The sequence below is a fragment of the Pleurodeles waltl genome, chromosome 1_2 (assembly GCF_031143425.1).
Source record: "Pleurodeles waltl isolate 20211129_DDA chromosome 1_2, aPleWal1.hap1.20221129, whole genome shotgun sequence".
NCBI classification, from domain to species: Eukaryota; Metazoa; Chordata; class Amphibia; order Caudata; family Salamandridae; genus Pleurodeles; species Pleurodeles waltl.
Window position 1 is genome coordinate 1324804675 of NC_090437.1, and position 24545 is coordinate 1324829219.

The 24545-nt window shown below is 46.2% G+C and overlaps 1 protein-coding gene across 1 annotated transcript in view; it reads right to left on the reverse strand.

The window, feature by feature from the left end:
- LOC138251486 (long-chain-fatty-acid--CoA ligase ACSBG2-like) overlaps positions 1-24545 on the reverse strand; it is a 280648-nt gene that overhangs the window by 200145 nt on the left and 55958 nt on the right. The window contains exon 4 of the mRNA XM_069205653.1: positions 3761-3881. Coding sequence (XP_069061754.1) covers positions 3761-3881 — 121 coding nt within the window. The remainder of the gene's footprint in view (positions 1-3760; positions 3882-24545) is intronic.

The window sequence follows — 24545 nt, forward strand, 5'->3', positions numbered from 1 at the left end:
ACTATGCCTGCCCTTGTGTACTTTAGCCCAGTTACATTTTATTCAGCATTGCTTTATTTTTCTAGCAATAGCCACATTTGCGATGTTGTTTTATTTTCTCTAGCTAATTGTTCTTTTTACTAGGAAAGCATTATATTCACAGCAGGACATTCATTTCACTTTGTGATTTCCTCAAGGCTGCAGTCAGATAGGGTTGCCGGCAAAAGTGGTAGGCTGTGTCTCCAAGATTCACAGAAACACACACATTCTTACCTGGGGACTCTTTCTTAGAACATAAAAACACTCCTTTGTCCCCTTCACATTAGCGGGAGATTCGAGCCAGAGGACCACAATTGCATGATGATTGCTGATTGCCTCGTTACAGCTGCTTGCTTAGACTGCCGAAACCCTGGCCTACATGGAGTCGGTGTCTCTCTAGTCCACAGGCTTCCTTGCTCAGGTATGAGGGATGATGTCTTTCCAGGGGGGAAACCTGAAGGGCGGATTAGGCTTATTATGCTGAGCTCTAACATAGCTTAGGTAGGAAAGATATATACATATCAATCTATCACTCCTAGTGACAGTATGGTGGGACTGTTTTTGTGTTTCACTTTCCTTGTCACAATTTTGGTTTTAGTGTGTTTTATCATCCTAAGTATTGCAATAAATGCCATTTTATAGAAGATGCAGTTACTTCAATAAACCCTTTTTGAACTATGTTCTACCTCTGTCTATCTTTGCCTGTGTGAGACTAATGTAACTGAGAGAAAGGGACGAGATCTGATCGACCACGATTCCCCTGAGTAGTCTTACTTGTCATGCGCCCGGTTGCCACAACCATCCCTGCTCTTGGGCGGAGGTGAGGCACTGCCAGTTAGCGGGAAAAACCAGGTTAGGCCAACAGGTGTCACATGGTCTGGAATTGTATTTAATACTGCACGATCTATGTGATTCTGCTGACCAAATCCAGTACTCTCATTAGGATAATGAGAACCTATGCAACAGTGTATTCATGCTTCTAACAGGTGAAAATCCAGGGAAAGCAGAAATAATGTCTAATCCAACTTAACATTATTCCCTATGGGTCAGCCAGAGCCTTCTTGAAAAGAAAAAAATATTTGGGTTGTAGTCACTGTAAGGAATGTTAAGTTCACATTTCTACATGTTCTACATATCATGCACCCTGCCTTGTGAGGTGCAAAGTCTACACAAGGGGTACTTATTCATATTTAAAATAACTCATTCTCCTGTCCAAAAGGGTTATTTTTCACAGACAGTATTGCTGGTTGTACAATGCAGTAGTCATGCAACACAGGATAGGGCTAAAGTCATCTTTGTCATGCTACTGTAATGGATGGCACAGTAGTGGGTGGTGCAGTAGTCCACAAGTGGAATTTTACTCCCAGGTTTTGGATGCACTTTCTACACCAAATACTATGGACTCATAAATAGGCCTGGGTGAAATTTAAATTACACAGGCTTAATTCACATAATTTTTGGATTTTTTTAAATTTCATGTTATGCTTGTTTCTCACTTCGCATAATTAAGCACCATTCCCTGTCAAAATGTACATTGAACACATGCTAACAACAAAATCCAAGTGGCTCTTGTTCTTGGTGATCTGTTTAAATCCATGTGCCACAAATTGACACATTGGCTCATCTTAAGCTACTATATAGTGCAAAATGACTGATTTGCATTTTGCGTAATTCTGTGTATTTTCCCCAAAATTTCCCAATTTTTGTCAAAAATTTGCATAATCATGCAGAAGACAATTGTGAAAATTTTGCACACCACTACATTCAGACAAGTTAAAAGTGGCAATTAGGAATAAGCCACATCAAGCATGAGGAATGTTCACAGAGTTCTAAGGCCAGCAATGGAGTTAGGGCAAATATCTGTGGTATTCTTCCAGTCTTGAATGGCTTCTATTCTCCACGCATATAGAAGACAATTAAAACTAATGTTCTCAATTTCCCCACTAGTCTTTACATAGCATTCTTTGCCAAGAGACTATAATGGTATAATTCCAGAATGTTTTCACATATAACTGGTATTCCTAGAATCACAACTATACCTCCACTCAGATAACTCTACAGCTACATTAGATTAAGGATAAACGTCTTCTTCAACATGCTTTCTCTTTTAGAATGTCATTTATAAGGTGACCCTGACCTCATACATCTTGGATCTTGCACTATGCTCTAAACTGATTCCCTTAAACGAAATACTTCACACAGCACCTATTGATTACTGAAAATCATTTCTTTCAGTTATGCATTTCTGTAACACGTTTTCATTTTTTCAGATACCTCTATTACATATGCAAAAAATACAAGAAATGATGGGCTAATAGTAGGTGTCATATTTGACTGGTTTTGGCTTTTAAATGAGTGAGTGATCCATACAAGGTGCGCCAAGAAAAGGCCACCATAAAATTCCCTCTGTCTTATTCTGAAATATAATAAACAGCTTACACACAGAAGAAGCAGCTTCACAGTACATTTCAGGAATAAATTCAATTATAGAAGAGGAATGTGGGTTTAACCCTCAAATACTAGTTTTAAGAATACTGTGGCACTTAAAGGCTGCTGGATATGATTTAGATGTTATCTTTTACAAATAGAAGTGGGTTGCTCTGCAAAATGAACAAGTATGGTAACTGATACCAATTGTACAAGCTTTTAAGCAATTATGTTGCCATAGAAATGTATAAGGTGCATTGCTGGATGTGGCATGCACAAAAGAGGCTGACCACAAGTTGGAAAGTGAAATGCTAGGATATTTCTCATTCCTATTATAAGATGCCTTGTTTCTGCACCCTCGTTTGCCAAGTACAGAAACATCAGATTTGATTTTACCAGCTAGATAATCCAGTTTGTAAAACTGGTTTAGGATCCTCAGCCACTCTGTCATGAGGCACACTACTGCATGTAATGCTCCACTGTCAGATAAGGTCACAGCCTTTCCTCTGCAAGCCTCAAACAACCAATCCTGCAATTGTATATTTGGGCAAACTAAAATATCTCCAGATCTAATTGTGTCTACTGGAAATCAGGATCAATTTGTAAAATGATTATAGGAAACTTAAAACAAACAAATAGCTCTGAGATGTTGATGATGATAGACAACAAAACAGAAAAATAGAATTCTCCCTTATTGTTTTGAAAGGACCTCAGTATTGAAGCAAGGACCAAATAATCCAGACCCACCAGGAATGATTTCGAGTAAATGTGTTTGAGGCTGATAAGAGAAAGTTTTTGACCTTTGCCAGGCATGTAATATCGTATGAGCTTAATACCAATTTTTTTTTTATAGGTTGTCCAATGTTCTGATCATGGCACAGATTCAGGCCGACAGTGGTGTTCATTGTGACAAAGCCTTTGATAGGATCATTGACAAATGTACAATCTAAAATTTCACTCAAGTCAACCACCCTGCAGTTAGATGAGCTGAAAACAAGGAAGGCACTACCCTTTTCAAGTTGTATGTATTGCCTGCAAACGTGTGACTGATTAGTGTCAATGATTTTGTACTGATTTAGGCATGTAATATGGTAGTAAATTCTCAGACATGACAACGGGGACTATTAAACTATCTCAGAACAGGAGACATCCATATATGCACTGGATAGTAAGAGGGAAACTAAAAATTGTTCAACATGTAGGGGAAATGATCAGGACAAATTCTTCTGAGTCACTGCACTAACTCAAGGCTTCTGCAACATTAAGATAATAATTTTGCATGCATGGCAATGGAGGTAATAAGTAACAGGATTACCTGTAGGATTTTCAAAAGCTGCTGTTGGTCCTCCACCACAAGGATATTTGCTTTACAGTTTTCAGCTACATACTGGCATGCTTCCGCTGAGCTTGTGTTGTGAATTCCAACTGCTAAACCACTGAAACAACATTAAGTAGTTAACTTGTGAACAATCATTTGCAAATACCATCATATGAATTAAACAATGTAGTATAGTTGATTGTCATCAAATGTCAGACATTATTTGGTGTTGCTTCCATCAATAGTTCCATATCTTAAAAGCATCTGAAGACAGAGAAGTGACTTTATACATATCAGGAAATCAAGCTGTGGTATGAGTAGAGCAATACTTTTTAAGATAGAAGAAGAGCAACCTAGGAAGAAGTGTGGCAAGCTTCTTTATCCTAGGAAGATGCACTGATTAGTTCTCCTAAGACGTTGAAAGATTTTTGAGCTCTACAGAAAGCAGACAGACCAGGAAGATGCTGTGACCCATTATTCTAACACTGTTTGCTCTGACGCTGCTTATTGTCTAAATTCATCCCATAGAGCTAAACTCATGAACTGTAATTGATATCTAGGGTATCTTCTCTCCTAGCGAAGCCACCAACAGATGAAACAAATGTGTCTATGCTCTTGAATCAGTGAACCATAGTTCGTTTTAGAGCACAGTAAATACTCAAAAGAGTGTCTAGGTTCTGGGCTAATTTTTAATACTACAGGAAAAAAAACAGGAAGGAGAAACACCACACCTTTAGAGATATTGGCATACAAGATGGTTATTCCATAGATGAAGAATAGAGTGTGGGCAATTCTAAAACATGTTAGTGAGATAATACATAAAGCTGCCTTCTAGACAAGCCTTGCATATTGTGAGCAGGAATATACGTATAATCAAGGAGGAATTAAAAGACCAACCTGGAGTATGTGCACAGATAGATATTGAAGAAATTCATGGCCTTTGCCTGGCCTGAGATGACTTTTTGACACACCAAAAAATGAAACCCAGATACACTTGCCGATAGGTAGCCATTCTATAGGTATGACTTAGAGATTGACAGATGGGATATTTTTCATAAATATGATGGATATGCCATCTTCCGTATTGCCAGTGTCATAGGAAATAATGCACTTATATAGAGGGTATCCCACATGTATTCAGTAGTATCTCATCTTCAAAACTCTAAATCAGGCCCTATGTCTTTAGAATGGATTTGGAACAAATATTTAATTGATTGATTAGTTTGACTGTTTGTTTTATAAAGTGCATCAGAAAATGTTGCCCTGGGCCAATTCTGAAAGATGGGAAACGTCTGGACCAAATCATTAAAATAAGATAGTGAATCAATAAATCTTTACATTTTCCAAAATTTCATCAGACACTTCTCTACTCTTAGGCTTAGGAGCATGGATTTCCTGCATCAATGGATAGAGAATAAAATGGAGAAAACTGAAACAAAGGGTCCTGGAAGAGCTATAGAAGGCGAAAAGAGAGTTTGTGTAGTTGCTAGATAGATGATCATTGGTGATACTGTGTCAAAAACAGAGAGCTTAGGAGAGACTGTGCTCCTTTATGGCCATCCAATAAAGATGGGCTAAGTGGGAAAAACTAAAAGAACACTTATTTATTATTTATTTAAGGCCAAGACTCCTTTAGCAGATCTCTTCTGAACCATTTAAAACCTGATAGTCAAGTGGTCTGTAAGAATAACTATAATAATATAACATGGAAGTTATCAGAGCATACACCAGAGGTTTTCTAGAGGCCTTAGGCAAAAGCGACGCAATCCTCCTAATGATCTTCAGCATGAGTAAATACATGGACAGAGGTTTATTTCTATGACCCTCAGAAGATGGACCAAAATGACACTCAGATTGCCTACAAGACAAAGAGGGGGACAGAAAGGATCTAGGTATATCCTGTCAAAAGTCAGAGATCCACATACAGGGTCGGACAAAAAAAGGGGACATCAGCCATAATCGTATGGTTAGTGAATGTTCTAGTTGGTGACAGAGTCAAGGAAGTTCATGAATTGCTCATGCCAAGACTTTGTCCAATATGTGTGCTGCCTGCGTCTGCAAAACGGCTAAGCCCAAGTGAGTCAATTAGTTCAGACAGTGGGGTGACACAGAGAGTAATATGTGTGGGGCCTAGAGCAAATAATTGTAAAATCTCAGACCTGATAGATTTAAAAGAAGAATGACAGTGCCAAGCTCCCTGGGGTTCACACAGGTTATTTTGTGGTTTGCTTGTGCCTTACCCTGACTAGGATTGTGGTTGCTGCTTGACCAGGGCTTTCACCCCAGTCTGTAGGAGGCTGGTCCTCTATATAGTGTGCAAAGCTAGGTACACTTTGCAGGGGGTCCACACGTTGGTTTACAGAGGTGATAACTAGACCAAGTAATGTTGTGATTTTTATGGTAGCTTGGTCGAGCAGCTAGGCTAATCATGGAGAAGTGCAAAGTATTTGTTTTACTCACAGTATCAATAAATGAGACCACACATTCAAAAGAATAACTCAAGACCAATTTACAAAAATACTTCAGATTTTTATATAAATTTTAAGACCAAGATTTTCAAAATTGGGTAAGTACTTTTTTAAGTTATGTAGTCTTTTTGTGCATAACTACGCACTATAGGAATCAATAGAAAAAATACTTTATAAATGCACATAAAATCAGGAAGTGTGTTTATCAATGTCTGCTTTTGCAAGTATGTTGAGGTCGTTAGTGGGCACTACAGACCAGCCTAGATGCAGAAAGTCACTGGGCCACTGCAGGGGACCACTTGGAAAAGCGCTGCACAGGTGGAATTAAAGGTAAGTCCGGTAAGTCCCCTTGGGGTGTCAAGGTCGCACAGGCTAGGGGATCCTTAGGGTACAGCTGGATCTTCCGTACAGGGTGGCCAGGTGCAGAGCGAATCAGTGAGCCAGGAGCATGTGCAAAATTGCCCTTTGAAGCAAGTCTCTTTGAGGGTTGCTTACAGCTCAGCAGGGGCACTCTGGTGGGAGTTCCAGGTGGTTTCTGAAGTACCTCAACTCGGGCTTCCTCCTGGTCCTTTTTCAGTACGGAATGGATTGTCCTTCTGGGTGTCCGATGTGTGGTAACCAGTACCGAGGGCTATCACACGGTCTGGCCACTGGAGGGTGCAGTACCACCAAATGTGGCACACTGGCAGAGTTTGTCCTCACGGTCCAACTGGCGAAGTTTGTTCCAGATGTGTTGTCTGGTTCCTTGGTCTGCAGCCGGTCAGTGAAGTGGCCTTCACTGGGTCTTTGGTTCCTTGATAGTGTGAAGTGATGCCTTCACTCTGGAGGGAGAACTCTGGCAATTTGTGAAGAGTGGAGGTCCTCTGGGGGTTTGTAGGATCTGTCCAAAGTCCAAGCAACCCGTCAGCGGCGATTGTCGAGTTCAGGGTGAGGCTGGCAAGGTTCAGCACCTCTTCTTGGTGCAGCAGGACTTCAGTTCTTCTTTTGTCCTTGGTCTAGGGATGTCCACTACATATTGTATTTAGTAGGCATTTTAGAGAGTACATAGTAGTGACCAATGGGTTATCTACTTTAAGGTGGCTGCAACCACTAAGTGACCACTTCCTGTGGGCTAAGGTCACTACCCTATACCTGATTAGCTATTTCCTTTCCATGCAGGATTGAGCAAAATGAAATGGAGGGGTCACCTATCATGCAACACCTTGGGGGTGTTGCAGCCAGGACTGACTACTCCTCCTGTCCTTTGTCTGGTTTCCCACCTTTGCTCCCACCAAAAATGGGGGTTTGAAACAGGGGTCGCCTTCTGCTGCTAGCAGCAGGCCTGGGGTTCAAGTTTCAAGGACGGTGCACATTACTGAGGGAGGGCGTGTTCGTACCTCCCCCCAGGCAGGGCTTTGATCTGAATCACAGAGAGCAGGATCTCTCACCCCAGGGGCTCAGAATCTTGTCTAGTGGTGGCAGGCAGGCTTTGACCAGCCAGCAACCATACCATGCTAAGGTGAGCAGTGTGTACATTTTGTAATCAACCCAATGCTGGTACCAGTTTGGATTAATAATTCTGAGTTGTTTGATACCAAACATCCCGGGTTCAGGGTAGCCATCATGTGGCTGTGAAACTCATACTGACCAGTGTTCAGCACATGCATTAAAATGGCTGCCCTGCTCAATTACTATGTCCCAGGTTTGTCAAGGACACAGTAGAGGCATATTGCTCATGCATCTATGCCCACACATACAATATAGTTTATTAGGCATAGAAGGCCTGCCAGAGAGGTGAATGCAGTGTGTAGCGGACAGGGCACATGGGCTGTGTGCCACGTTGCGTTTGTCTTTTGTGATTGCATCAGAACACTCAGGCTGCTATGGCAGTGTTGGGTGCTTCTGGATGCATGGCCCTAGAGGGTAGTACACTCTGTGCTGCTGCCATCAATGCATCCCAACAGATTAAGGAAGGAGTTCTGGCCCAGACAACCTTGTTATCAGGGGGCCTGGACACTAACAACTTTGAGACTCTATTGTCGTGTAAGCTCTCATTATTCTAATGAGACTACTGGATTTTGAGCGGCAGAATTGCCTGCGGTGTGGGAGACTGAACTGACCCACTACAGGTGACACCTGTCACTCCAATCCGGGTTCTGCTCCAGCTAACTATCAGTGCCTCATCTCCACCCAAGGGCAGGGATGATTGGGCAGCCGAGCGCATGACATTATTGATTTCTCAGTGAAACCGTGGTCTCTCAGGTCTCATCCGTTTCTCTCAGTTACATTAGTCTCACATACTCAATGACAAACAGAGGCAGTATATGTTTCAATAATGTTTTAATGAAGCAACTGCATCTCAGATAGCAAAGCATGGGCTGCAATAACCAGGACGAAACAGCATGAGAAGATTAAAATTGTGACAAGGAGAGTAAAGCATCGAAATAACGCCACCATATTGTCACTGGAATCAATAGACTAATTCCTACCGATGTTATAATAGAGCACAGTGTCTTAAACTCTAATTCTGCCCTTCAGGTTCCCCTGGGAGGACATCATCCCCTATACCTGAGCAAAGGCCTGAAGTCTGCATAAGCAGCTGTAGCGAAGCGTTCAGCAATCAGCATACAGTCGTGGTTCTCTGGCTGGAATCTCCCTCTAATGTGTAGGGGACAAGGAAGTGTTTTTATAATCAAACAGCTGATGTTCTGAGAAAATGTCCCTACGTAAGGATTTGTGTTTTTCTATGAATGTGAGAAACAAAGCTTGTTCCACGTTCACTGGCAACTTATCTTACTGCATCCTTGGAAGAAGCACAGAGTGAGCAAGAAAGCCTTGTGTGAGAACAGAGTGCTGGCCTAGGCAAAAACAGTTAGATAGAAACAATAATAAAACAAAGCTGAATAAAATATATCTAGGTTAAAGTGCACAGCGGCAGGCCTAGTATGCTAAAATAACATGCATGGAGCTATAACTAAAATAGCTACACAACACCCTTCCCTTGTCAGTTGAAGGTGGTTCAAAGCCTAAATATACATAAAAACTAATAAAACTCAACCTAAGATGTATTTTTTTTAAATGTCAATAACGATAAGTTAAAAGGACACATGAGTGTAAAAAAGGACAATTTAAAATGTCAACATGTGGAATAAAAAGGACCGAATTTCAATGGTCAGAGTCAGTTTTATAATTTCCAATCGATTCCGGGACAATGGAGGACAGGAAATCTTCTACTTCGGCAGGTGTCAATGTTGGAAAGGCATCGCTGAGAAGGACCAAAGAGCAGTCGTGTTCCATAGCCTGAGCCTCAGCCAAGGCAGCAGCATTCCGTGGTGTGCTCAATGATGAGGTAAGAGCCTCATCCTTCAGGAAGGGCAACTCATAAGCAGCTTCCAGTAGCAAACGCACCCTCAACGCGCATGTCTGGTAATAGACCCTCAGTGAGAACATAAACAGATCAGTGTCCAATGAAAGCAAGTGCCGATTAGAAAGACAAACTTCCAGCGCATGTTCGAAAGAGCACGAGAGGCACCAAAACAAGGGCTGCACACAATGAAAAACCGGTCTGAATAACAGGGACCAGTCACACTCCAATTGCTCCAGGGGTGTTTCTCCAAAATACTGCATCATGCGTTCATGACACAGCTGCGCTGATGGAAGAGCTCTTATTCCTCCATGTTGCGGCGGGACAGCCATTGCGCATAAAAAAATAGCAACAGCAAAATGCCAACTATTATACCCAAAGTAATCGGAAATCCCCCTTAAAAACTGGAGAATATTGAGTGGATGGCTGTTGGTATTAAACTGAATATGGAAGAGATAGTGTGAACGAAACCAGAACCAACAGTCTTAAAGAAATTTGCGATTCTAGTAGTACTGGACGCATTAAATATTCGTCCCACGAGTTCACCAAAGAGTCTCGGAAAGTTGGTACTTAAAAGGGACTGTATCTCTGCTGACGACCTTGCTACCTGAAGTGCGCAGGTCTCGCGTGCAGATGTGAGAGCTACATGTTTTTGAAACAATAAAGCCTTGAGTCTGCTCAACTTTTCAAAATTCACATTTGAAGTAGCAATATGGGGCCAAATATCAGCTAACACTTTTTTTCTAGTGACAGGAAAAAGCACGTTCCCGCAGCATGTAATAATCTTAGAGACCGAAACAACATAAACTATTCCGGCTCGCAACCCACAACAGTCTTCACCATTGAGAAGGACATAGCTGCCGTTTGAAAGCACCTGGAAAGTAGGTCTAATCAAGGGGACTGGAACGCCCTTCAGATAACAAGCCAAGTTTTATGCAACGCGTTACAGACCCCATGCAAGGACAGCTGTTTATAAACCATTGAGTGGCTGACAGAAGTCTTGCATTCAATACCGCTAAGAAAGACTTCTTTCATTCCACTTAGACATTTGTACGAGAAGGGTAGGTCCCACACCTCATAGATGTAACTATCTCCCAACCTTTCATATCTGCCTACTGGAATGTGTTTTAAACAGGATGTGAATTGTAGTGTGGAAATAGGCAGATTAATGACTCCGTGTATTAACCACTCAGCAGATGGTATTTCAGCCACAGAAAAAGGCAACTTTTCTAACTTGTCGATGTTTGGCATGGCATAAGTCACTTCTTTCTTAGCCATTAGTTGTTGTTGTTGTTGCATTAAATAAAAAGTAGAAAATATCTCCCTTGCACTGACATGTTGCTAGGGAATGTGACCTGCCTTCAATGTTTGAATTGTCCAACCCAACTGCATAATGGACCTTAGTTGACTCTGTCCATGATGTAAGGAAGACATATCTGTTTGTATAATGTCTATTGCAGAAGAAACAATGTTATTTAAGGTGTATATCCGGTCAGACAAGGTATTAATCCCATTATCTACAACAGCTAATGCCTTCTGTAAATGTTCTTGGTCTGTTTGCCTTAACCGGGCAGCGGCTTCCTGTTGGGAACGCTTCCAAATTTCATTATATACTTCATATAAAAAGCGCTTTCTGTGTTGTTTTCTGGGGCCTAACACGAAGTCCTGTAAGTCGGTGTTATTGGACAGAAGACTGAGGTGTTCTCTAATTGCATCTAGTGACAAACTCTTTAACCATTGCTGGCACAGTTTCCCTACACTGTATGTTGTTACTATCCCCGCATGTTTGGATGATATATAGCGTGGGTCCTGCCTACCAGTTCTATTTATAAAATGTGTATGACACCAATTGGTATCTATTGGCCACAATAACCACCCACCAGGATGTGACAGTGAAACATTACACGTGCCATTCTAGACACATTCATCGAGCTGATCTTGTTGCATTTATATATTTTTGCCATTTATAAAATTTTGAAGGGACAGGAATACTGGGCGTGTTTAATTCCTTAATCTTTGCTAAGCCTAAACAACTTGTTTGTTGTACAGTTTCATTTAAAAATATAATTTGAACAGGTATCAGGCATGCTCTAAATAAAGCTTCCTTCCCCCGTATTTGCCATTGTCTAGTTCCCCACACACTTTTTAAGTCAATCAACTTCAGCCAATATTCATAGCCTTCTATAGTCAACCAGGTTACAAAGGAATCTGAATAAATACATTTCGTATTTCGTATTTGTCAACAGTATGCGTATGTTTTCTGTAGGTGGCAATTTAAAATAATATGACTCAGCATTTTTAACATCGTACCCAGAAAAATATGTAAACTTTTCAGAATATGAACTCCCTTGCGGTGGAGACGGACAATGTTCCCATTCCGTATAATTAAAAACAGTCTTTAGGCTCTGTGGATGGAATGGTGCACATAATAATTATAGCAAAAAATATCACCATCATTCTGTTTAGATTGATAAACATCTTCGTTTTCAAATACAGTCATCACAGTAACAACTGTTTTCACATCCCAATCATCAGAAACAACTCTGGGTATTATTATATAGTTCATTGAAAGTTTAAACACATATGGTATTTGAATGACCTCTGTGGGGCCGTATATATCAAATGTTACTTTATCCCAAACAATCCCATCAGGAATTGGTATGGCAGAAATGTTCACTAAAGACAAGTCTCTACGGACCTTGTGAGAAGAAGAATTTGGTTTTAGGACTTCACCCGCCAGTTCAACGGTTGATTTTTCAGGAAGAAAATGAACATGTATTAACAAAAAGAATGTTATAACAAATCCAGTCCAAAGCAGGAAAGCCAGTACAGTCAAGGAGAGCCACATATAGTTCCATGGAACAATACAGTAAGTTGTTTTAAGCCAATTTATCAGCTTACGTGTTTTTGACAATTCAGGTGTTGAAGAGGCGAATTAGTCCGAAACGTTGTTGTTGATGTCGGCAAAGTATCCAGAAGAAGTTTGTGCAAAAACTGGAGCCTTGTTTGTAGGTGGAGTTGGTGTTACCCGCGGTGGCACAGAATAAATAGCACCATCCGTCTGTATCGAAGTTGTGTCAAATCGATCAGTTATTTCTGTATTGTTTGATGTCAATGGAACTAATGCAAGATCATTTTCCACCCTCCCCAAGCTCAGTGAGGTATCATTGTTGCTGCTTACAACTTGTAGAAGAACTTCTTGACCAGTAATGAGAGGGATTCAGGAGCTACTGGCTGTTCCTTGTAGTCGCCTGTGCAGGATCGGCCACATGGTGTAGTTTGACATTGTCAATAGAGGCAAAGCTATTTTCTTTGGTACCTGCTAACAGTGGTAGAATGACAGTTCTGGTACCGTGTATCCCCAGGACTGGGACTGATGCATGATAAGAAGGACCAAACCCCTTTTTCACAGCAACCTTTTCACATACTAGATCCCCAAATTTAGGAATCCAGCCTGTAGGCGTTACAGGTACATCCTTAATTCCTGTGGAGGCAGCACTGGCAGAAGTGTTGTCGTCACAGAACTCTTGAAATTCCTGTAAGACAGTGACACGTTCACTTATGTCAAAGGGTGTTTCTTCCGCCTCCACGCCAGAACCATCAAGATCTGGAACATACATTTGAGTTCCAAACAGGCACTCATATGAAGTACGACCTCCCCAGGGACCTTCTAGGCAGATTGTTAAGTGCTCTCTGGACTCCATTCAGGTGATTAAGCCAACTACGACCCCTACCTAAGACTCTGGTTATTAAGGATTGCTTTAAATCATGGTTTAATCGCTCCACAACACTATTTCCCTCGGGATGAAATGAAGATGAGTACTGGAGTTCGAACCCACCTAAGCCATGGCGTCCCTAAATACCCTTGAGTCGAAAGCAGGGCCCCGGTCTGAGTGGAAAGCCCCACCCCCATATGTACCAATAAAGGCTCTCAAATCTTTAATAACAGTCCAAGTGTCAGCCAAGCGTTGTGGCCACACCCATAGAAATCTGGAGCAGGAGTCAACAGTGACTAAGATGTATTTGAATGCACTATCTGGTCTTAGGGGACCACAATGGTCCAATTACACACATTGTAAAGGTTTGTTGGAAATTAGGAGGGGTGTCTGCAGTGGGCGCTTAGCAGTGGCAACTTTAATTTGTTGGCAGATGCTACAACAAAGGACATACTGCTTGGCCTCTTTGACTAGGCCTGGCCACAAATAACAGACTTGTAACAATGATATTGTAGCCGCCACACCAGCATGGGCAGATGCTACCCCCTCATGCGCTGTTTTAATCAACTCTGGTCTTATATCTTTGTTGGGAATATCTCGAACCCCTACGCCTGGTATCTTATCCTCAGCGTTTAGGCAGCCTCCCATTCGGTAGGAATATTTAGTAGGAAATGCTTTTGGATAGGGCGTACCCTCAGCCGTAGCTTTCACGGCAATCCATATGTCTTCGTCCGGTTTTGCACCTAAACGGGTTATTGCAGCAACAGTGGCTTTGGCTACTGCTAACTTTGCAGCTTCATCAGCCAGTGTATTCCCAGCAGAATGTATTCCAATGTGCTGGTGCCCAAGTGTATGTACGACATGGACATTAAGTAGCGTTTCCTTCAGATCTGCTACTTTCCCCCACAGGAGTCTGTTTAATGGTGTTGCCTTTAGAATCTCTGAACCCATTCTGGTGCCAGTAATGCAGGTATTCTTTGAAGGACTGGGCACAGTATTACGATTCACAAACAATCAGCATCAGCTGTGCAGGATCCGTATGTTCCAGTGCCATTACCAGAGCTTTCAGCTCTGCTAGTTGTGCGATGCAATCCCCTAGGGTTTGCATGTATGTATGTTGGGGAAAAAATGTATTATCCCACATGTAGCCACTTACGACTGAGCAGCAGCGGAGCATTGATGCTTTGTGCCAATTGCAGGTTGCGCTGAGCCATCGGTGTACATGACTCTTTGATATTGATCAATAGGCAGTGTGTTTGCTTGAAATGGATATTCTAGTTCATATTGCAAAAATTCTTGAGTTTGTAATTTTGGGTCAAAGATGTAGTCTACATCAGTGGCTGTCAAGGACGTGGCCCATTGTATCCAAAGTGGTTGTAATGCTTTAGCGTTTGGAACGCTGGCTTTGGTGGCAGCCTCGAGTGCTGGGATGGGAGAAACGACAATAATCCATTTGACATGGGCTAGAGGTCTTTCTTTAATGACACCCATCTGAACAGCAGTGAGAATTTTCTCAGTGGGAGCAAAGCGTTGTTTTACTGTTGAGTACAAATGTGATTTGTATGCAATCAGGACGGTCTCACTGTCATTAAAGGTTACATAGGTGAAACCAATGGCACCAGCAATTACTCTGATGACCAAATGTGTTTTGTTGTCCCTTGTGTGTAAATGTTGTGCTGCAAGCATGTCTGTCTGCAGATCTCTGAGAATGAGTGTATGTTCGACTGTCCAAAATTTACTTGAAAAGTCAGTACATATTAAGTCATGGAGAGGTTTTATGGTTGCTGCATAGTCTGAAATGTAAGTTCTGCCAAAATTTAGGAAACCCAATAGTGATTGGAGTTTTTTAATGGATTTTTGGAAGTTGTAATTGTGCACAGTTTTCTAAGAATTGTGGCGCTAGGCTCTTTCCTTCACACAATAGCTCATATCCCCAAAACAGGACGCTGAAGAAGGCTATTTTTGGTTTTTTTAAGTTGAATTTGTAGCCAAATTCAGCAAATCCCACAACTATGCGCGCTACCTGTCTTAAATGTTGTAGCAATTCATCATTCATGAGATAGATATCCTCTACATAGGACAATGCTTCAGGATCAATGTCGTGCAAAATTGCAGTCACATGAGCTGTGAACAGTCCTGGACTGTTCTTGTACTCCTGGGGTAAACAACAGAATTGTTTTCTGGGAGCCTAGTGTGCTGAAACTTGTTAAATCTCTACTCCTAAGCACTATATTTTGGCAGAAGAAACCATTGGAAATGTCCAGTGTTGTTTTGTATTTTTTTATGCACTAAGTTATTCATGAGTGTGGTGCTATGTGAGCTTTGTATAGCATATGTGCTTGTATGACTGTTTAAGTGTCTGTAGTCCAAGATTATTCTGTAAGAATGGTCCGGTTCAGCTACTGGGAACAATGGATTATTCATTGGGGAGACACAGGGTACAATTACGCCCTGGTACTCCGGTTGTGTCTTAATCTATCTCACAGGTGCTTTAGCATCGTGTTTTATTGAATATTGGGGTTGTGATTGGGATTGATTTTAAATCGGAATTACATAGTAGGGGGATTGTTTGTCCCAACCTACGTGGTTGCGATATAATGCCCAATCAAAGGCGTAGGATTCTGCGAGTTCCTCCGGAACAAGGGGCAACAAAGAACGTTTAATAACTTCTTCCTCATATGGGCAGGTATGGACAAATTCGGGTGGCCAGTCTTGTTCGGCCAACAAGATATCATATATATTTACCACGCGATCCCAAAAGATTGCGCCTATTGTGCAATCAATGTCTCCTTCTAACTATAGCGTTACTTTGTACACCCTACCAGGTGTGGAGACACGCATGTCCGCTGTTTCTACTTGTAGAAAAATATACACCAAGAATAGAAGTCCAGGTAGTGCTTCATTGAAGTCCGTAGAACACTGGGCCCACACGGTATGGGTGAGGCCCATACAAGATCCGCGACCATGATGGAGAGAACACTGCTCAGGGGGAGGGAAAGGGGGGGCACCTCAGCTGGTTGAGTGCACGACGCCAAATCCACAAGGGGGCCACATGCCCACTGTTCAATCCTGGGGAGTGCAAAGCCACAGTCTCTGAAGTCTACACAGTGGGTGGTTTGCCCACTGCTTTCTCCTGGAGAGTGCAAAGCCACAGTCTCTCAAGTCTCTACAGTGGGTGGTTTGCCCACTGTTCCATCCTGGGGAGTGCAAAGCCACATTCTCTCAAGTCTCTACAGTGGGTGGTTTGCCCACTGTTCCATCCTGGGGAGTGCAAAGCCACAGTCTCTCAAGTCTCTACAGTGGGTGGTTTGCCCACTGCTTTCTCCTGGGAAGTGCAAAGCCACAGTCTCTCAAGTGGATGACAGTCTCCACTGGTTCTGGAGGCGGCTTGGTGCCCAGAGTGCTTCATCCTGCCAAGGACTGAGGTAGTGGATGTCTTTCTCCACTGGTTCTGGAGGGGGCTTGGTGCCTAGAGTGCTTCATCCTGCCAAGGACAGAGGTAGTGGATGTCTTTCTCCACTGGTTCTGGAGGGGGCTTGGTGCCCAGAGTGCTTCATCCTGCCAAGGACAGAGGTAGTGGATGTCATTCTCCACTGGTTCTGAGGGGGCTTGATGCCCAGAGTGCTTCATCCTGCCAAGTACTGAGGTAGTGGATGTCTTTCTCCACTGGTTCTGGAGGGGGCTTGGTGCCCAGAGTGCTTCATCCTGCCAAGGACAGAGGTAGTGGTTGTCTTTCTCCACTGGTTCTGGAGGGGGCTTGGTGCCCAGAGTGCTTCATCCTGCCAAGGACAGAGGTAGTGGATTCCATTCTCCACTGGTTCTGGAGGGGGCTTGGTGCCCAGAGTGCTTCATCCTGCTCGTGAAGGACTCAGTAGCGTCAGTGCCCTTGGTGCTCATGGGCCAGCGGTGCATGTGCCGGCGGTGCCCTGTTCAGTGGTGCTTGTGGCGGTGGTGCCCTGTTCAGCGGTGCTTGTGGCGGTGGTGCCCTGTTCAGCGGTGCTTGTGGTGGCGGGGTCCTTTGCAGTGACTCAGCTGCTGGTGGTCCTTCATGGCCCAACGGGGCTGGTGCTGGCGGTTGTGTCTGGCCCAATGGGGCTGGTGCTGGCGGTCCTCTCTGGCCCAGCGGGTCTGGTGCTGGCGGTCGTGTCTGGCCCAGCGGGGCTGGTGGCGGTGGCCTCTTTGGCAGCAGGGCAGGTGCTGGCCTCCTGGGCAGTGGGGATGATGGCGGTGGCCTCCTGGGCAGCGGGGATGATGGCGGTCTTCTCCGCCGTGCTGCTCTTCCCAGACCTGCTGACTTTCTTGTGGCCCTTCCCCACCTTGGAAGGTGTCGCAGCTTACTCCAGACTCCCACCTGGACCCCTGGGAGCGGCTTTGCTGGCTGGAGTCTTCCCCCTCTCCCGCCGGGCACTGCCCAACTTTTGATGCTTCACAGGTGGGGGACTGTCCGTGCTGTGGCTCCGTGCCACACTGGCTGTCCTGGTGGCCAGTGCACTCCAGATTCCGATTACTACAGGCACCACTGGTCCCGGAGATGTTGTGGCTGAGGTGCTAGGTTGGGACCTGGAGAGTCGGGCCCTAGGAGACGGACGGGCTGGGGGAGGTGTGGGAAAGAGGTCAAGGTTGGACAGGAAAAGTTTTTTGGAGACACTGGGACAGGTAGCTGGAGGGGGTTTGGGAGTGGAGGAAGAGGTTGTGGTTGTAGGAGGTGTTCGTTTGGTGACTGGGTGAAGGTGCATGCGCTGGAGGATGTCGTGAGGTGGATGGCTGTTGGGTGGGTGTGTGCCTGCGTTTGTGTATCTTGGGAGGTGGCGTCACAGACACACTGGGAGAGGACACAGGGGACTTGTGAATGGCAGTGGGGGTGGTGACTGCACGTGAGCGGGGTGTAGTGGTGTGTGTGCTGGTGATGGCAGTAGTGGCTGTAGATGTAGTGCATGCAGGTTTGAGTGTAGACAAGACTGGGAGGGAGGAGGGAGATGAGGAGAAGTGGGACACAGTGGAGGCAGTGGATGTTGGTATGTCTGCATGTGTGTGATGCTTGCGTGAGTGCCTGTGGGATGTGTGGTGCTTATGTTTGCCTGAGCTTCCCTTGTGTGTTGACGTGCGTGCATGCTGGTCTAAAGGTGTGCTGGGGATAGGCTGAGGTAGAGGGGTTTGGGTCTGGGTGGAGGAAGTTGGAGGGGGGAGGCTAGACACAGGGACAATGGCTGTCATCAGTGCTGAGGCCAGCGTCTGAAAAGCTTGCTGAAGGGCCGCCTGACCAGAATGAATGCCCTCCAGGAATGCATTTGTTTGTTGCAACTGCCTTTCTATACCCTGGATGGAATTCAAAATGGTAGACTGCCCAACAGTGAGGGACCTGAGGAGGTCAATTGCCTCCTCACTGAGGGCAGCAGGGGTGACTGGGGCAGGGCCTGAGGTGCCTGGGGCGAAGGTGATGCCCACCCTCCTAGGTGAGCGGGCACCGGGCAAAGGCTGAGGGGCTGCTGGGAGGGCGGTGCTGGTAGGGGGGTGGCTGCTGTACCTGTAGATGCGGGGGGCACAGATGTTACAGCCACCACAAGGGAGCTCCCATCAGAGGACGAGTCTGTGTCACTGGTGTCAGCTCCTGTCCCCACCGTGGAGCTCCCTTCGCCCTCTGTCCCACTGGTGAACTCCGAGTCCGTTGTCTCGCCCTCCAGGGCCATGTGGGATGCAGCTCCCTCCTGCTCCGGTGCCTGGGAGACCACAAAAAGGGGGGGGATGACAGAAGAAAATCATGTTGAGTGCATGCATTACCGCTACCGTTGGCGGACACAACAGACACAGAAGCCCCCTGCACTACGCCGCGCACTTGGGCTCCACTGTTCAATCCCTGGGACATGGCCTACAAGGCTATGGACGACATCTGCACACATGGATGGCACAGGAGCATGACTAGGTGTACTTGGCACTGTAAACAGGTGGGATGGGGTGCCACATGGCCTTCCTTACGGAGGTTTCTTGCCTAATAAACTCGCCCTGGCCTAGGGAAACCCACAGCCCACCTCCCTCACCCAGACACCTCCACTGCGCGCAAAATCAGCAGGATGAGAGTGTACTCACCCCCTTGTGGCTGCTGTGATGCCCCCAAGCGCCCATCCATCTCCGGGTAAGCCACCGCCAGGATCCTGAACATCAGGGGGTTCATGGTGCGACGGGCACCCCTCCCACGTTGGGAGGCCATCCCCAGCTGGGCCTCCGCCATCTTCTTGCTCCAGCGGGGAATGTCCTCCCATCTCTTAAGGCAGTGGGTGCTCTGTCTATGGTAGACCCCCAGGGTACGGAGGTCCTTGGCGATGGCATGCCAAATATCTCTTTTCTGGTGGGTGCTGACCTACATGAATTGTACAGGGGGGAAAGAAAAGTTATTACCAAATGCACCATCACAGTCATTGGCCCCCATCCCTACCCTTGCCATGTGGCACATGCACTCATCGTCGTTTCATGCACGCCTCAATCTCCCCCCCCATCTTTCCTCCACCCCACTCCACACAGGCATAGCCCATACAGCATGCTACCAGTGTACTTACCTGTTTGTCTGGAGGACCGTAGAGTAGCGTGTACTGGGGGAGGACCCCATCCACGAGTTTCTTCAACTCCTCCGATGTGAAGTCAGGGGCCCTTTCCCCAGACACTCGAGCCATTGTCTCTTCCAGACCGAGGTCACAGCAGCACTTGCAGTGTAGGTCCTCTCCTGTCGAAGATCAGGTATCGAGTGATTGAACAGATAGAAAATGGCGGTCACGTCCGCGGCGGTGCGTACCGTCACCACCGGCGTACATCGTCATTGGCTCCTGGGACCCATAGGGTCCAATGTTAACCAATGCAGCATTGCGCTGCGGTCTTTGACCGCCTACCGCAACGGTGTACAACGCCAGCGCAGTTACCTCACATCCCATTGTCCCACTTTACAGGTCAGACAGCCGCCATTTCAGGGGCCCACATGGCTTAATTTTTAACTTTGTCACACATACCTAGGCCTAGCCTCAACAGCCATACAGGCCACTTTTCGGATTATGATTCGTGTTCTGTGTAAGCTGTGGGTACGTACCTCTGAGTTGGTTGACTCTGTGCTCGCTGTTGTCCTTCATAGGCACAGTCCGCTGGGACATGTGAGGAGATGGCGGCATCCTCCGGTGTACAGACCGCTGGTGGATCTGTCGACAATAGAGGAAAGACATGTGATCATCACCTACAGGCTTTACCGTGCCACAATCCAGGAACTGTGTGCCCAGCTGGAGCCAGACCTGATGTCAGCTATCCGCCATCCCACAGGAATCCCCCCTCAAGTGCAGGTGCTGTCAGTACTCCATTTCCTTACAAGTGGGTCATTTCAAACAACAGTGGCCATAGCATCAGGGATGTCCCAGCCTATGTTTTCCAACGTGTTGTCCAGAGTGTTGTCTTCCCTGCTGAAAAACATGCGGAGCTACATCGTTTTCCCTCAGGTGGAGGATTTGCCTACAGTGAAAGGTGATTTCTATGCCCTGGGACATATCCCCAACATTATAGGTGCCATTGATGGGACCCATGTGGCTTTAGTACCCCCCCGCAGGAGTGAACAGGTGTACAGAAACCGGAAGAGTTATCATTCCATGAATGTGCAGATGGTGTGTTTGGCAGACCAGTACATCTCCCATGTTAATGCCAAGTTCCCTGGCTCAGTGCATGACGCCTACATTTTGTGGAATAGCAGCATCCCTTAAGTGATGGGTCAACTCCAGAGGCACCGTGTGTAGCTATTAGGTGAGCACCTGGAAGCAAGTCAGTGGGAATGGTTGTCTGGGTCTGAGGATATCCCTACAGGTTAGTGTGTGTCTAACAGTTGTCCCTCGCCATTTGCAGGTGACTCTGGTTATCCCAACGTGTCATGGCTACTGACCCCAGTGAGGAATCCCAAGACAAGGGCAGAGGAACGCTACAATGAGGCCCATGGGTGAACTCGGCGGATTATTGAGCGGACCTTCGGCCTCCTGAAGGCCAGGTTCAGGTGCCTCCATATGACAGGTGGATCCCTATTCTACTCGACAAAGAAGGTGTGCCAGATCATTGTGGCCTGCTGTATGCTTCACAACTTAGCTTTGCGACAACAGGTGCCTTTTCTGCAGGAGGATGGTCCAGATGGCGGTGTTATTTAGCTGTGGAGCCGAGTGAAGACGAGGAAGCAGAAGAAGAGGACATGGATAACAGGAACTCAGTGATCCTGCAATATTTCCAGTGAGACACAGGTAAGAATACAGACCTGCCTACTACATGTACTCTAACACTACTACCTCTCTACTGTCTTTCGGTTTCACCCAGTGTATGGTCACTGAGTTGTCACTTTCCCTTACGATTTCACAGATGTGGGTCCCACAGTGTGACATCTGCTTTGTTTCCTCATGGGCTAGAGCTGTGTGACATAGGTATATTGACATTACTATTGAAAGAGCATTTTGTCACTGTAATTGCTAATACACTATTTCGAAATCACAGACTGACTCCAGATTGTTTTGTGCTTCAAGGGTGTTTATTGGAGGGGGTTGTAAAATGGTGAGGGGTGATGGTCGAGGAATGTCCATGGCAGAGTCCAGTCTATTAGTCACACAGGTACATTGCCCAAATGGGCATAGGAAGTGGAGCTGGGGTAGTTTGAGGATGGACAGGGTGACAAAGTGGGACAGAAAGATGACATTCAGGGTGGTCTCATTTCTTGGTGGGGGTCTTGGCATCGTTCTCTGTCTTTGTCCTGGATCTCAGGGACCGTTTGCGGGGTGGTTCTCCCTCTGCAGGGGGTGGGGTGCTGGTGTGGTGGTCCAGTGGCGGTGCCTCCTGTCCACTAGCGCCGGAGGAGGTGGTGGGCAGTTCATCGTCCATGCTAGTGTCAGGGGCCCCTTGTTGTGCCACAGTGTCCCTGCTGGTGTTGAGTACTTCCTTCAGCACCCCTACGATGGTGCCCAGGGTGGAATTGATGGTTCTGAGTTCCTTCCTGAAGCCCAAATACTGTTCCTCCTGCAGGCGCTGGGTCTCCTGAAACTTGGCCAGTACCGTTGCCATCATCTCCTGGGAGTGGTGGAAGGCTCCCTTGATGGGGGAAAGGGCCTCGTGGAGAGTGGGTTCCCTTGGCCTGTCCTCCCCCTGTCGCACAGCAGCCCTCCCAGTTCCCCTGTGTTCCTGGGCCTCCGTCCCCTGGACCTTGTGCCCACTACCCTGTTGTTGTTGGGGTGGTGGGTTAGCCTGGGTTCCCTGTAGTGGTGGACACACTGCTGATTTACGTGCCCTGGGGACAGAGGTATGGGCCCGCTGGGTGGGTGATGTGCTGGTGTTTCCAGAGGGGGGAAGGTCTGTAGTGGCCTGTGTGAGGGGAACCGACTGTCCCGAGGTCCCTGAAGGGCCGGGCTGGTCATCTAGATCCAATTGGACAGAGCTGCTGTCATCAATGTGGGCCTCCTCTGTTGGTGGTGTGGACATGTGTGGACCCTCCTGTCCAGTGACGTTGGGTAGGGGTCCTGCAGGGGTATACAAGGATGTTTATTATATCTGTGTGTGCCATGGTGTGCAATAGGTGGGTGACCGTGTACCCCAGTGCTTGTGTGATGGTGGTTTAGGGGGGTGTATGGGTATGTGCAGTGGCCATGCTTTAGTGATGGGTGTCCATGCTTTGTTGTTGCATGCAGGGCTTGGTGTTGGGATGGGCGGGTTGTGATAGTGGGACATTTGTGAGGAGTAGGAGTGATGGGGGTGAGGGTGAGGGTGAGGGTGGGGGTATGTGATGGCATGCAGGTAGGGTGGGGGATGTAATAGTAAAGCTTTGACTTACCAGAGTCCATTCCTCCATCTACTCCTGTGAGGCCCTCAGGATGCAGAATCGCCAAGACTTGATCCTCCCATGTTGTTAGTTGTGGGGGAGGAGGTAGGGGTCTGCCGCCAGTCCGCTGAACCGCAAGCTGGTGTCTTGAGACCACGGAACGCACCTTCCCCCGTAGGTCGTTCCACCTCTTCCTGATGTCATCCCGATTTCTTGGGTGCTGTCCCACTGCGTTAACCCTGTCGACTATTCTTCGCCATAGCTCCATTTTCCTACCTATAGACATGTGCTGCACCTGTGCTCCAAATAGCTGTGGCTCTACCCGGACGATTTCCTCCACCATGACCCTGAGCTCCTCCTCAGAGAACCTGGGGTATCTTTGCCGTGCCATGGGGTGGTGTGGGTGATGTGTGGGGTGGGGTGTATAGTGATAAGTGGGGTGATATTTAGTGGTGTGTTGTGTGAGGTGCGTGGAAGTTCTGTGGGTGATGGTATTGTGTGCCTGTGGATGCTTGGTAGTTGTTTGTGGTGTCCCTCTCTGGCCTTCTCTCGGTAATTGTGGTCGTAGGGGTTTGTGGGTGTGTGTTTTATATTGTAATGGGGGTGTGGGAGTGGTGTGTGTATGTTTATCAGGTGTGTGTATTTGGAATTGTCCAATGTGGCTGTGTTTTGTAAGAGTGTGTGTATTTTGAGCGCGGCGGTGTGTACCGCCAATGGAATACCGCGGTTGAAAGACCGCTGCGTGGCTTCGTGTGTCGTGATAGTGTGGGCGTATTTCTGTTGGTATGACGGTGGAGGATTTGTTATCGCCAGTTTATCACTGACCTTTGGTGTGGCGGACTTGTGTGGGTGTCTGAATTTTGGCGGATTCCGTGCTGTGGGTCATAATAGCTGCGGCGGAATTCCACGGCCGCAGCGGTGTGTTGGCGGTCTTCTGCACGGCGGTAAGCGGCTTTTACCGCCAATGTTGTAATGAGGGCCTATATCTCTTCTGTGGGAATTTCCGTACACGGAGATTCTCCCCTTTCTTTTTTAGGAGTTTGTTGTTTTTACCCCAGCGTTTCTTGTTAACCTCAGGAGCTTGCTTGGTAACATCTTTATTAGATTTACCCTGAAATTGTGGTTTTGTTGGTCTGGCCCCCAGACTACTGCGACCAATACTAGAGTAGGTCACCGCAATACTCTATCGCAGCTCATGTTCTTGATCCTGTTGAGGAACATCCCGGAGCTGCATGCGCACCGCTAATGAAACCGCTTCCCCTTTAAGGTCACTTAAAATGATTGAGGATGCTGTGGCAAAGTTGCCCATTAATTGCATCCCCAGATCTAGGGCCGGTGCAGCCCCCTATTCATCTTGAATCTTTTTCAACACTTCCGGTAAGTTGGCAAGTATTGGTGTACCATTTACGGTAGTATAGAGCACAGCAAATACCCTGCCCAAGTATTA